At 48.5% G+C, this 12766-nt stretch overlaps 1 protein-coding gene across 3 annotated transcripts in view; it reads left to right on the forward strand.

The window, feature by feature from the left end:
• Positions 1–12766, forward strand: part of IGDCC4 (immunoglobulin superfamily DCC subclass member 4) — a 94353-nt gene that overhangs the window by 52146 nt on the left and 29441 nt on the right. For all 3 annotated transcript variants that reach the window (XM_066328216.1, XM_066328218.1, XM_066328217.1), the window contains exon 5: positions 12399–12533. In XM_066328216.1, the coding sequence (XP_066184313.1) occupies positions 12399–12533 (135 nt within the window). The remainder of the gene's footprint in view (positions 1–12398; positions 12534–12766) is intronic.

A 12766-nucleotide genomic window follows, 5' to 3' on the forward strand; every position in this document is an offset into this window, starting at 1 on the left:
TGCAGGAATTGGAGAACAGAGCAGGGTGATGGGTGGAGGTCTGGGCTGAGGGAGCCACGGAGGAGTGTCCCAGCAGCTGAGCACATCCCCCGCGAGCTGGGATTTAGTGCTGTGTTATTAGAGATGACACTGCGAGATTGCCGTTGGCAGAACATCATTTACGCTGACAGTTGTAGCAGCTTGCTGCAGCAGTGTCCCAGGAAATGGATTTTTCAGCCAAATATTTGTATGAATGTGATAACAGGGACAGAGCTTGGAGGCAGCTGAAGCACCTCCAGGATTTTTGTTCTTTTGGAGTTTGTGCTGCAGTGCCTTGCAGGTACCAGTGCAGAGCTTGGGACGGGGATGGTTCCAGCTCCAAAGGGCTGTAGGAAAATACAGCTCTTGACTGGGATGAGCTTTAGGGATGGAGGGGAAGGTGGTGATGAAGTGAGCAACACTCACAGTTGGCCAGCACCTTGCGGAAACAGACGTGCTGTTACCACAAGTGGATTTTCAGTCCAGCATGTGCGAATGACGTGCTGGATGCTGGCTTGGCACTCAGCCTGAGCCCTGGCCACGTGCTCTGCTCCCCTCGCGGCTTCCAACACAGGTACTGGGCAGCCAGGGGACGGGGACTTTGGATTTGGGTCAGTGCTGCTCTGGGCTGACCTCCCTGACTGCAGCTGGGCCTTGATCCTGTGCGTGCTGCCATTGACAGTGAAGGGCGGCATTAACCAGAGTGCAGGGGTGGTCTCACCTGGATTGGGGCTCCTTCTTCCAGCAGGAACCCATTGTAGGGGCAGCAGGGCGTTGTGGGGGTGGAGCTATCCACAGCTGTATGTGGGCATGGCACACTTCTTCTGGGAAGCATGAGTTGTGGGGATGTGTAGGCAAAGTGTGGGGTGGGATAACACAGTTGCATTTTTGCTGTGAGCTGTTGGCATAACCTACATGTGATGCTTCACTTCTGGAGAAGGTGACATTCCAGTTCCAGCCTGCAATTGTCATGTTCCTGTTCTGTGTGCCTCCTGTGCTGGACACAGAAATGTCACTTTTCCCTCTCTCCTTTTAGCATCTCGGGATTTTTTGCCCTCTGGGCTCTCACTTCACTAGCAGTTAAGCAGGGAACTGCTCTCCACTTGACATCCCAAAAGCTCAGCCATGAGGACTCTGTTTACAAGTGTTTTGCAGCTCTGGTTTCCCTGGGAAGCAGGTATCTGAAGCTGTTTGCATAATGCATCTGACGGATTCTGTAAAATGCTGTTGCTCCTGCCTGTGGCAGAAGGTGCTAAGCAAGTCATGGCAAGTGTGAATTCAGAGGATGGCAAGATCAAGGAGGAGGTACACAACATTTCTTGCTTAATAAATAGATCTTTAAAGCTAGAAGTAACCTTCTGCCTAACAAGCTGTAAACTTTAAGTCCATCTCACTTTACTGAGCCCATCACTGCCAGTGGGTTTCAAGCACATGTGGAACAGGACTGAGCCCATAGATATTGGGTGAAACTTGTGAAAGGCTGGGTGCAGACGTGTGTCAGGCACCCATCCAACCACACAGCCCTGCTTTGGCTGGGGTTCCTACAGGGCCAACCAAGATGCATCACACCCCTCCCATGGCCAAGGGAAGGCTGCTTGTAGCTCCAGTGTCAGCAGCCTGCTCTGGGAGCCCAAGGGGAGTTCCAGCTCAGCTGTCTGTGAAGTTCTGTGGGGCTATGATGTGCCACACTGCTGACAGCTCCAGCAGCCTGCAGTGACAGAGGGTTTGATACAAAATGCAGAGCCCTCACCTCCCATTAAGCACAACAGCTAAGCCTGGGGATGGCACTGAAATGAGTGGCAACAGAGGTGTCAAGGATAATAGAGCAGAACAAGGGATGTACGACTGGGAATAGGTGAGCTGTTTCCAGGTCCTAAGGGAAACTGGTCTAATCCACATGCAGTGGTAGCTGTGCACGATGTTAAGAGCTGTCAGATGTGGCCAGGCTTGTGTGTTACTCTGCCTCCAGCTCCTGAAGACAAGGGATGTCTGTATTCAGGCATGGTTTGTGGTCTTCTGGTGTTCTCCATGTGCATGTCTTACTAATCCAGGTCTGCTGCACTTTTGAGGCTTCCTGAAATAACAGCTGGTGTTTGGTAAAGCTTGGACTGAAGCAGGGTTTAAGCAGCAGGCTCCATTCAGTTCTCCTCAGAGTCCCTTGGTGATGGTGCAATCCTGTGGAGCATCTGCACCACAGGGATCACACCCAGCCTGTCCTGGAGAGTGTGGGGTGGGCTGTGCCTGCGTGGGGAGGCTGGAAGGGAACTAGGAATAGAGACCATAATTAGGTCAGCAGCTTGCAGCGGGCTACAGGACAGGAAGGTTGATGTGGTTGGGCTCCTGATGACACTCGTTAATTATTAATCATTGGAATTACAGCTGTGCCTCAGCAGCTCTCTGAGGTCGAGGGCTGGTGGTGCCCTCCAGCACTGACAGCATCCAGCAGCTGGAGTGAGGATGTTGGAAGTGTCTGGAGGCAGAGCAAAGCTCATGGTGGTGACTAATCCCATTGCTTTTGACATGAGACAGCCATGTCCCTGTCTCCAAGACCCACCAGACCTACAGAGGTGCTGAGGAACAGGAATGGGAGGAGTGAGCAGGGGTCACAGGGGAGGCTGAGTCAGGAGCAGATCTGGGCTGCTCTGAGCCCTCATTTGGGTATCTTGGATGTCAGGGATTGCTCAGAACACAGCTGGGAGTTTGCCTTCAGTATCAGGGATGTTCTTTCCTAACTCTGTTTCTGGGGCAGCCAGGGGGAAATGCCAAGTGGGTTGTGGACAAGAATAAGGAGTAGGAAGAGAGAAGAAGGATGGGATAAAGAAGGGCAGGTGGTGTTATCAAACACTGTCTTAATGCACAGCCTTAGATCAGGGTTCTCTGTGGCACCCAGCAAGAGGGCTTTGACAGAATCTGTAGATGTCAGTGATGATCTTTCCCCATGGAAAGCAGCTTTTCTTCCGGACTTTTCCTAGAAAAACAGATTTGCATTGTCCTGAGTGAATGCAGATGCATCCATCTGCTTTTAGTTCTCCCTTCTAAGTTGGCAGTCTCAGTTTGCTGCCAGACTGTGTTACTGTGGGCTCCCAGTGTGTTGTGTGTTCGCAGTGTCGCTTGTGGGAAGCATTCTGTGTACCTGGCATCAGGGAGACTGCACTGCAAGATCCCTTCCCAAAATGTTCCTCTTTTCAAAGCTGCTGGGGACGGTGGATGGCTGCTCTGGCAGAGGGAATGGGGCAGAGCAGGAGCTGTGGTCACGGAGGAAGCAGATTGTGCTCTCCTGCACAGTCCAGGGCCTCCAGCCTCGTGCCTCTCTGCTGTCGCTGGATGTGCCTGAATTGCAAATAGATCTGATGTTACAAATAAATCTGAATTGCAAATAAATCTGATGAAGTAGGTGTCAGCCCCTGGGAAACATCAGCCTCAGAGCACGAGGAGGAAGTGACTGGAGTGAAATGGCTCCAGTCACTGAGGCAAGGTAAGGAGGAGTTTCAGGGTGACTTGTGAGCCAGAATGGTCTTCTGTTGGCCATGTCTCTGTGTCATTTCTCTGCAAGAGATTAAAAAAAACCCCAAAGCCTACAGCTTTTTTTTTTCTTCGAGGTTCCTGATGTGTCCTCCTGGAAGGTGGAGAGCTGCCCTAGGATAATGACAAAGAGAGCTGATGTAATGATGGTTAAAAAGGCATGAGGGTGTTCCCACTGAATCCCAGAGGCTGACAAGCTTATGTCCTCAGGGCCATTTCGTGTTTACTGATTTGGGGGGTGTTTGTATTTAAATCACAGACACTGTGGCTTTTGTTAAGGGTCTTCTGATGCTCTCTGGCTATTACTTTGGCACCTTCACTTCTGTGAATAGCTGTGTTATGAACCATCCCAGAGACACTGAGAGATGTGCCCAGAGCAGCACAGTGAGTTGGTGACAGAGACCATGGGAGACTGTCCTGAACCACTGGACCAGAGCCTGGTCCAGCAGGGAGGCTGGGACATCATCTGGACTGGTTATCAGCCATGGGACATTCCTGGTGTACTGTGGAGGTTTCCTGTTGCAGTGGTGACTTTACAAAACCGCCTCTTGCAGCCCTTGTTTTTCTAGTCCCTGGTTTTGGCAGCTGCATGAAATGGCTGGAGCTTGCAGTGCTTTAAGGGCTCAGCTTGAGCAGCATAAGCTGTCTGGGTCTTAGGGTTAGGGCAGGGAGGCTGCTCTGCTGCTCTCCACACAGAGACACTGAGGTACCTCTGCTCCTTTCTTCACTTCTTGGCCTCTCACCTCATCTAGCGGCTCAACTCGCTCTGTACACTGAGTGACTTTCTTACAGGCAATTTGCACCAAAGTCTGTGAAAATGTGCCAAGACAGGCTTATTAATCAGTAGTTACTATCTAAAATGATGCCACTATCAACGCTGCTCCAACTCAGTCCTTCTGTTAGGTCTCAGCATCCCCTGTGCCCTGAGCTAGGGTTTCCTATTGCCTCTGCCACATTCCAGCTCCATGGGCTGCTGCTTCTGCCTCTCAGAAACTCTTTATGATGCATCTTCAGGCTTCTGAGTGTGAAAAACGAGATTCACTTTTTGGTATATTTTAAGAAATAGGTTTTAATAAAAAGATAAGACAATTAGGAGATAAGGAAAAAAGCAAAGTACGGTCAGTCGGGTGACTTGGCATTTAGCCAAGTCCACAAATTGCTATTTCATAGGCTTTCTTTAAATACCCTTTTTGTTGTATCAGTTTGTTGAATATTCATATTTTTCCATAAACTAGTTTCCATATTCTAGGGACTGTTTTGCATGGCCCCTTCTTGGGTCCGCCTTTTTAGAGCTGCGTGTTTCTGGGCTGTGTCTTCATCATCACCTTCATCATCACCTCCAGCTCAGGCCTTGGTCCGTGCTTCCTTCAGATGGGAGATGCTGATAGTTGGTGTATCAACAGCAGAGTCTTCTTTCCATGTTCACTGGATGTTACCCCAGCCAACAGACAGTTTAAGCAATTACTATATCCACTACTACCACTATGCCTAATTTTCTTTACTAACAGCAGAAATAAAACCTTATATCCTTACCACAAAGTTATTAATTGTATAGCACACATCTTGCGAAAGAAAAGCCAACTTTAAAATAGGCATTTATAACATGAGGATTGAGATGCCCGAAGGCCGGAGGTGTCCGCCCCTGTGGCAGGAGCCAGGAGAGCCCCTGTTCCCAGAGCTGTGTGCAGTGGGGCTGCCTGGCCGCAGCTGCCGGCACAGCCCCTCCTGTTTATTTTGCCTGGCTCCGGCTCGGAGCGGTGCAAATGGAGGCGCTTCCAAGCGCTCTGGGGAAGCGAGCAGGAATGCGTCGTGCAGTCTGGCTGGCTCCCGGCCCTTTTGGCGTGATGAGGAGCGGTTCCAAATGCGTGTACACAAACAGAGAGCCAATGTTGACAGCTTTACAGGAGCTGGAGTGGTGGGCAAAGCACGCTCCCGACTGCTTTGCAGCAGGGCTGAATGTGCCCTGGATGTACAAAACTCCAAAGCCTGAAGGATCGAGGGTTTGGGGAGTGGGGGAAGAGCCCCCCTAAAAATCCAAGGCAATTCCTGGAAACCTGCCACTCTTTCTGGGCTTCTGGTTACAGAGAGTTCAGGGTGTCAGCTTGTGGCTGAGCTAGTACATTAAAGGATTTAATTTCTGAGCTAAAATCTGTCAGCTGCATAAAGAAGTTGAGAGGAATGAAAGAAGAGTGCCTGATGGCCCCTTTGCCTGTCTGGACTGGGATCCATGTGCTCCCAGGACTTCCAGACACAGACGTGGAACTGGGGAAAATGCTGGACAGGCTCTTTCTCAAGCCAAATGAAAAGCTGTTCCTAGAGCAGCTTTTCCTGCCACACTCTGTGGAGAGATGCCAGAAGCTGTGGCAGGTGGTGGTCTGAGGAGTCCATCCAGGTAGTAAATGGACACTCTTCATCCAAATTAATTAATCTCTCTGCATCTTTTTTGAATCAGAGAAGTGTATTTAATCTGTTAAATTCTCTGTTTTTACAAACAGCAGAGGAGCAGGTTTTGTGAAGTGTAGGTTGGACCATATATTTTAGGATCTGTTTGCTGACTTCTTTGTTGGGGATTTTGGAGTTGTAGTTTGAGATACAAGTGCTGTGTGTACAGCTGAGATACAAGCTTTAGTGCTTTTAATAGCACTAAAAAGTGATTGAACTTCTGTGTTTTAATCACTTACACGTTTCTTTGTGTGCTGCTTTAAAGATGACAGGATATGCCACTGCTCTGCTGCAGCATCATCTTAGTAAGGAGGAAGAGAGACTCCCCATTCCAAAACATGGAGATAAATACTGCCTTGTTCAGCTTTTCAGTTCAGTGTTTGCATTGACAAATGTGTGATTGCTTACAAAACATTTAGAAGACATGAATGAGGTAAAAAGACAATACAAAACTGATTTATTGAGCTCATCTGTGTTATTGGGCAGAAATAACCTGTTACTCCAATACACTGAGCAATGGAAGTCGAGTTCCTTTTCAGCCTCCCTTCCTGGATGACTCGTGTGCTGATCCAGACACTCCACAGGTGCTTGGGAAGGAAAAGGAAAGGAACATTTCTGTGAGCACTGGTGGTGATTGTACTGGGACAACCTCTGCAGTCCCAGTACCAAAGCACTGTCCGTGCTGTGCTTTCTGCTGAGGCACACACCTAAAAGATCCTGCAAGGCTTGGCAGCAAAGGAGGAGTTCTGAGAGCACTGAAGTTGAGGAATTGAGTCCATAGTCTAAGTAACCAAAAGTCATCCCATCCTTCAATGACAGGAAAACAGAACTTGGATCCAAACTGCCACAGGCACTGATAGAGCAAAGCTGGGAGAAAAACTCCAAAAGGTAGATGGTGAGTTATAGAAAGGATATATGCTTGCATTTGGGGATAAGAGAAGGCAGATTTTGACTTAGGACACGTGGGAATGCCTGATTTAGGGTGTTAAAAGGGCACCACTCACCTTCTCTAGTCACTTATGAAAAGTGCCTTGTGCCAGTCCTTTTTGCTTTGCTGTTTTACAAAGCTGTGCCTTGCCATTTTCAGAAGAAGTTGTTAAACATACTCATACTGTGAGATCTGATATTGTTTATATTGCCCCAAAAGCAAATATTCCATAGTGTTTGGATACAACCTGGCAAGAGCCTTGCCTAGAGATTTTACATGCTTGTTATCCTGTCCTGAAGTGGAAATAAATTACAGTTAAATTTCCAGGGCAGTGTAAAAGGAGGAAAAAGGCAGGTCTGGAGGATGTTTTTCTCCTCCACAGTTGCTGTCAGCTTCTTCCCTAACAGTCCAGGTCTGTGAGTTATCCAAGAAAAGGGAGAGAGCTGGGGAGTGGGGGTAGGACATGCTCTGCAAACACAGCGCCCGCATTTTTGAAGGTGTGTGCTTTGCAATGGGTAATTTGCTCCTTTATTGTCTGCAGAATAACAGCAGTGACAGCATTGACTTTCTCTAATGAACAGCTGCTCGGTGCTAGGATCTATTCCCGGAGGAGGCTCGCAGGGATGAATAAGGTTTCATGCTCCTCCTCCAGAGAGGGTGAGAAAGTTCGCAGAACAGAATACTGTTGCTTGATTGTCAGAGATCTCCAGATCTTGACCTGCTGACAGCTGAGAGCTGAATGTGTTGCCATGCAAGTCATGTTTAACCTTTCAGCACTTTTGCCAAGGTAGGGTGTTCATGGAATCGGGAGAGAGGTGTTCCCACTCAAGAAGTCATCCTCGTCACTGCAAACAACCATCACAAATTGGCTGAACAAAAAGCATTTTCCTCCTGTTGCACTGTCTGAATTCTATGCTGATACTCTGCACTAACAAGAGCAGGGAGGCGGGAGAGGATCACTCTTGAATTATGGATGCACTAGAGACAGAGCCAAGTTATGAACTCTCGGAGCTGGAAATCACTGATGGATGTTGTAACTCAAGCCATAAGCTCAAATAAACATTTTGAGCTTTGTCCCAAGCAGCTCCCCTTGGTACCTCCCTTGACATCCCTGCTCAGAGTTCACCTTCACTGTGAAATGACACAATTGGATTTGCAGAGATCGGGGCAGCCTCAAGAGTGTGCTGAAGTGTGTCTGGCCACTCACTCACAGGTTCTCTGTGCTCTCCTCCCTACCTCCTTTTGGATTTTTAACAAACATCATCATAAATGGTTTGTTGTATTTCGTCTGTGCCTGCCCTGAACCCAGCTCCAGGCACTGAGGGATGCCTGTGAGAGCAGTGGTTCAACAAAGTGAAGCACCCAGGTTTGGCCTGACTCCCCGTCTCATGATAGGAGAGTGGAAAACCACATAAACTGAGAAGTCCTATGTAGTGAGTCATTTGGAAACAATAAACTTGGAGGCAATATTTTGAAATATTTCTGCAGCTGATCAGTAAGTCTGGGCTCTTGGTCTGTGGTAACACCTTTGTTGTCTTCCTGTGCAGGGGTTAATGAACTGTGCAGGAAGACAGCTGCCTTCTCAAACTCTTTCAGAGCCCTGAGAATTTCCCTCAGTCGTGTGCACTATGTCCAGTAATCCCAGAGCCATTCCTGGCACCCCGTAGATGTTTTTTCCAGTAAAAGAGGGTAGAATTGATCCATCTGACTCAGAAGGGCAGAAAGTCCACAAAGGCCTCAGTGATGGAGAGTTTTGATGTGAATCCATGGGTTGTGCCTTGGGCTGTGCAAAGCTTTTGCCTGGAGCAGCTCTGCTGCTTGGAGAGACAAAACAAAGCTGGCAGAGGGGGAGAAATCTCAAAGCCCAAGTTTTAAATAGCAGCTCTGTGAAAGCTTTTAATGCCCCAGAGCAGCCAGCACGGCGCAGGTGCATTCAGTGACCTGTTTTGTTCAGGCAGTGAAAGATGTCTTGGAAACTGCAGCTCTTTTTTTCCTTTGGTTCTGACAATATTCCCTCTTGACCCGAAATGGTCTTAATGGCAGTGGAGACTAAAAGGCTCACGTTGGTTTTACTCTCTGATGTGTGTTGGAATCCCCTGTGTGGAAGTTTTCCTGGTTAGCTGAGTACTGTTCTTGGGAACTCCTCAATGAAACACAGTTTGTAGGGGTGAACTTGGGATCCAGTGTGTCCAACCAGCCTAGAGAGGTGGCAAGAGAAAAATGTGCTCCAAAGGGGCTCAATTTGAAGAGAAACTTGACTTGTGGACTTGCTCTGAGACACCCACAATGTAATACAAAGCTGGAGAGAAATGTGTTTGTGTGTGCAAGAAGTGTAAGGGGCATTCATCCATGCACACACCCAGGAATGCACTGGGAAAGCAAGGAGAACTGTTTATGTTTGTAATATAATTTTCAGTAATAATCAGATCTGGGGGCTGGAGTAATATGTTTTCCCAATAGTTTTTCAAGGCTGAAACTAAGATGGACCCTCTCCTAGTGACTGACAGCACTACCAGGCAGCTGTCAGGGGCCAAGTGATACAGGACAAGTGCCTTCAGGTGAAGCTTCTATAACCTGTAAAGTGCCTTTGCCAGTCTGTACCTGGGGCCATGCACCTGATGGAACAGATGAGTGTTTTAGTCAGGTTTGAGCAGCTCTCTTTCTCTGCTCTAAGCTTGGTAGAGAAAGCTGCCTGGAAATCTGGCAGGGAATATATTACCATCTGGCTGGTGTTATTTTTTTACTCTAGATTTATTTTTTTCCCCCAGCAGTGCAGAAAAAGACAGCTTCTTGCACACAGACGTGTCTCAGCCATGTCCTGCCCAGCAGGTAGGTGGCAGCCGGTGGTGTTGGGTAAAGAATCCCACTCCCAGGGCAGGCTGGAAGTCCTGCCATGGATATTCCTGCTCCCAGGACATGTGGTGTCAGCTGCTGCCCTGCTCGTTTTCATCAGAAGCTGCTGTGGCCCTTCAGGCAGTGATTGGTGTCCAGGGTGGGCAGATTGGGCTCACTGAGCCTGGGCTGTGTGGAGATGTGTGACCACATCTAGCCCTGTTCAGCACAGAGCAGCTCCTCACCTGGCTCCTTTGCACCACTTTCCTCAGCTCATCACAGCTCATTGGGTTCTCCAGTGTCTTTCCAGCAATGGCTGCTGTAAAACCCTTTGCCTTTGTTTCTGATGCTTTTTCATGTGTTTCCTTCCAAATCTTGGCTGGAAAGCTCCTTCTCCTTGTTCTTTCTCCAATGTTGCCTCATCCCTCTGTGCTGTACTGGATAGAGACTCGCAATAACAATGTGCAGAGCAGCTTCACCCTCACATTAAGCTGGGCCTCACTGGAATCTCTGTGCTCAGTTCTTGTGCAAGACTAATGATTACTTGTGGATTTTAGTGCTTTGTTGAACTAGAGCTGGAGTTAAAAGAAAGCTGCTGTTGGAGAGCCTTGAGTTTCTCTGATCCTTGAGCTTACGTGCCTGGGGTGGAAGCTCTCGTGTCTGTTTTTGGATTAAGCCCATTTTCTGTCTCAGTAATTCAGAGTGTGAAGGATTTTGATCTGGTTGCCAGTGAATTCTCAGAATCCGTATCTGCTGAGTTTTCTTCCTGTCCCTGTGCTGTTCCCCAGGTTGTCCTGCTGCAGCCAGGTGTGCTGGCTGTGAGGCTGAAAGGTGGCTGTGGATGATGGCAGCAGCAGCAGACTTGACAGAGCAAAGCCCTGGCCAGCCCAGAAGGTTTGCCTGTCCACACCAGCCCCTCTGTGTAGGGTAGTCATTCCACTGGAGGGACAGCTGGCCTGCCTCTTCCCTGCCCCAGAGCAGCTCCTCTTGCTGGCGTTTGCCCAGGGCTGGGATTGCAGGTCAGCCTGGTCTGGCCTCTGCCCCGGGTCAGGCACTGCGGGCGCTCCTCGGTCTCTGCTTCCATCTGCTGGACAAGCACTGACTCCTGCTTGCTCCCTGTTTCCCTCGGTGCCTCAGGGATTCTGCTCCTTTTGACTGTGCTCACGTAACAGTAGAGATGGAAATCCTATTCACGCACGTACGGACTGCGAGAACATTTCAGCGTGGAACCAATGCTTTGGCAAGGCTGCCCTGCTTGGATTGACTGGCAAAGAGCCTGGGGCTGGGCTGAGCACAGCACATTCAGTGCAGCCCCGTGTGGCCTCCTGCCATGCAGGCAGCTCTGCCTGTGAGGCTGAAGCTCCTCTGGCTTATATCCCCAAGGAATTCAGATATGAGTGAGTTGTTTGGATGCTGCCTTAATGGCCAGTGAGGGTCTCCAGAAGTGACCACAGCAGGTGCTGGAGAACAGCACGTAAAGTAACTGGGCAGGGAGGACATGGTGCTTTCCTTGGACATCTCCCTCAGCATCAGGGTTCCAGTCAGGAACATTTTGGGCTGGGGACTGTAATGAGATCATATTTAACAATCCTGGTAAATGTGTCCTTTTTGAGCTTGTCTGAATCTCGTAGGTTTTGAACTCCGCAGCATCTTGATAGACTGAGTTCAGAAAGGTCCTGCTTTTATTTGTTTGAGACCTACTGCCAATAACCTTCATTGCAGGCCTAAGTGTTACTGGTACTACGTGACTCCTCTACAGTTATTTCTTCCTTCATGAAGACAACAACAAAAGTGTCCCCCAGAGTTAGAGATATTTGAGAGAGCTGGAGGAACTGGTGAGGGTCATGAACAGTCTGGTCTGCTCAAGAGTGCTCCAGTTGTTTTCATCTGACAACAGAAATTTGGCCGCTGCAAAGGCATTTCCTTAACCTTCCCTTAACCTCTGCTCAGCAGTGGGCAGACACAGGCAGAAGGTTCATTTCAAGCAGAATATCCCCATCCCATTCTCAAGGCATTGTGCAATGCAGCCTGGAGACCTTCCTGTAAACCTTGCTTGATTTAAGTGTTGGCTCTTGCTCTGTGCACGTACAAGCTACACAGCACTGTCTCCTCCAGATGTGGGATGACTGATCAGCCTTTGTGCTGTCAGGTGAAGGCCAGGATGCAGCCGTGACCTTTCTGTGTTGCAGTTTACAGTCCAGCATCTGGCTATTAGAATTTCTTTAGCCAAGTGACTGGATTCCTTCTGAGCTGCTCCAATGCCTTGGTGGAGGGTGAGGGTTGGTGTTGCTCTTTTTGAGGACAGTGGAGTCTTGTTTCATCTAATGAACAAACATCCATGTAGCAACAGTTCGTGAAGGTGTTGGGTTGAAATTCTATTTGATTTCCATGTGAAAATTCTGTTATTAGGACTTGCATGATTAGAGTAAATTTTTCTGGGCAGATTGTTTGTTTCTTTAGTAAAAATTCTGTAGTCATATAAAAAAGCAAGACCTGTTTTTCTCCTCCAACTGGGCCCAAGCCATTTTTACACATGAGACTGCTCAGGAAGCACAACTAGGGAGCCAGGGCTCTACATACTCTTTTTTTTTTTTTTTTTTCTGGGAACTTTGCATCTTGGAAGGACAGATTTTTTTTTTTTAATTTCTGACATTAGGTTCCCAGGCAGCAGGAGGAGATGTCACCATCATTGCTGCTCCAGAGAACACCACGGTGGTGGCCGGGGAGAGTGTGGTGATGGAGTGTATGGCAGCTGCTGATCCCACCCCCTTTGTCTCCTGGATACGACAAGGTGAGTATGAGGGACAGGAGAAAATTTCTCTTGTCCATAGGCCCCTGTGGATACTACATTCTAAAAGTCTATTAAGAGTAGAAAAATCTGGGGCAGGAAGGTTGCTTGTAACAATGATACCTAATGACACAGGTGGTGTCACGTGTGGGGTGTTCCTTGCTTAAGTGGAATTATTAATTAAATCTCAAAGGTTACAAATCACACGGTGCAGTTTATAGTTGTTTGACCTGTGC

Source organism: Sylvia atricapilla, chromosome 13, assembly GCF_009819655.1.
Source record: "Sylvia atricapilla isolate bSylAtr1 chromosome 13, bSylAtr1.pri, whole genome shotgun sequence".
In the NCBI taxonomy this organism is placed as follows: domain Eukaryota; kingdom Metazoa; phylum Chordata; class Aves; order Passeriformes; family Sylviidae; genus Sylvia; species Sylvia atricapilla.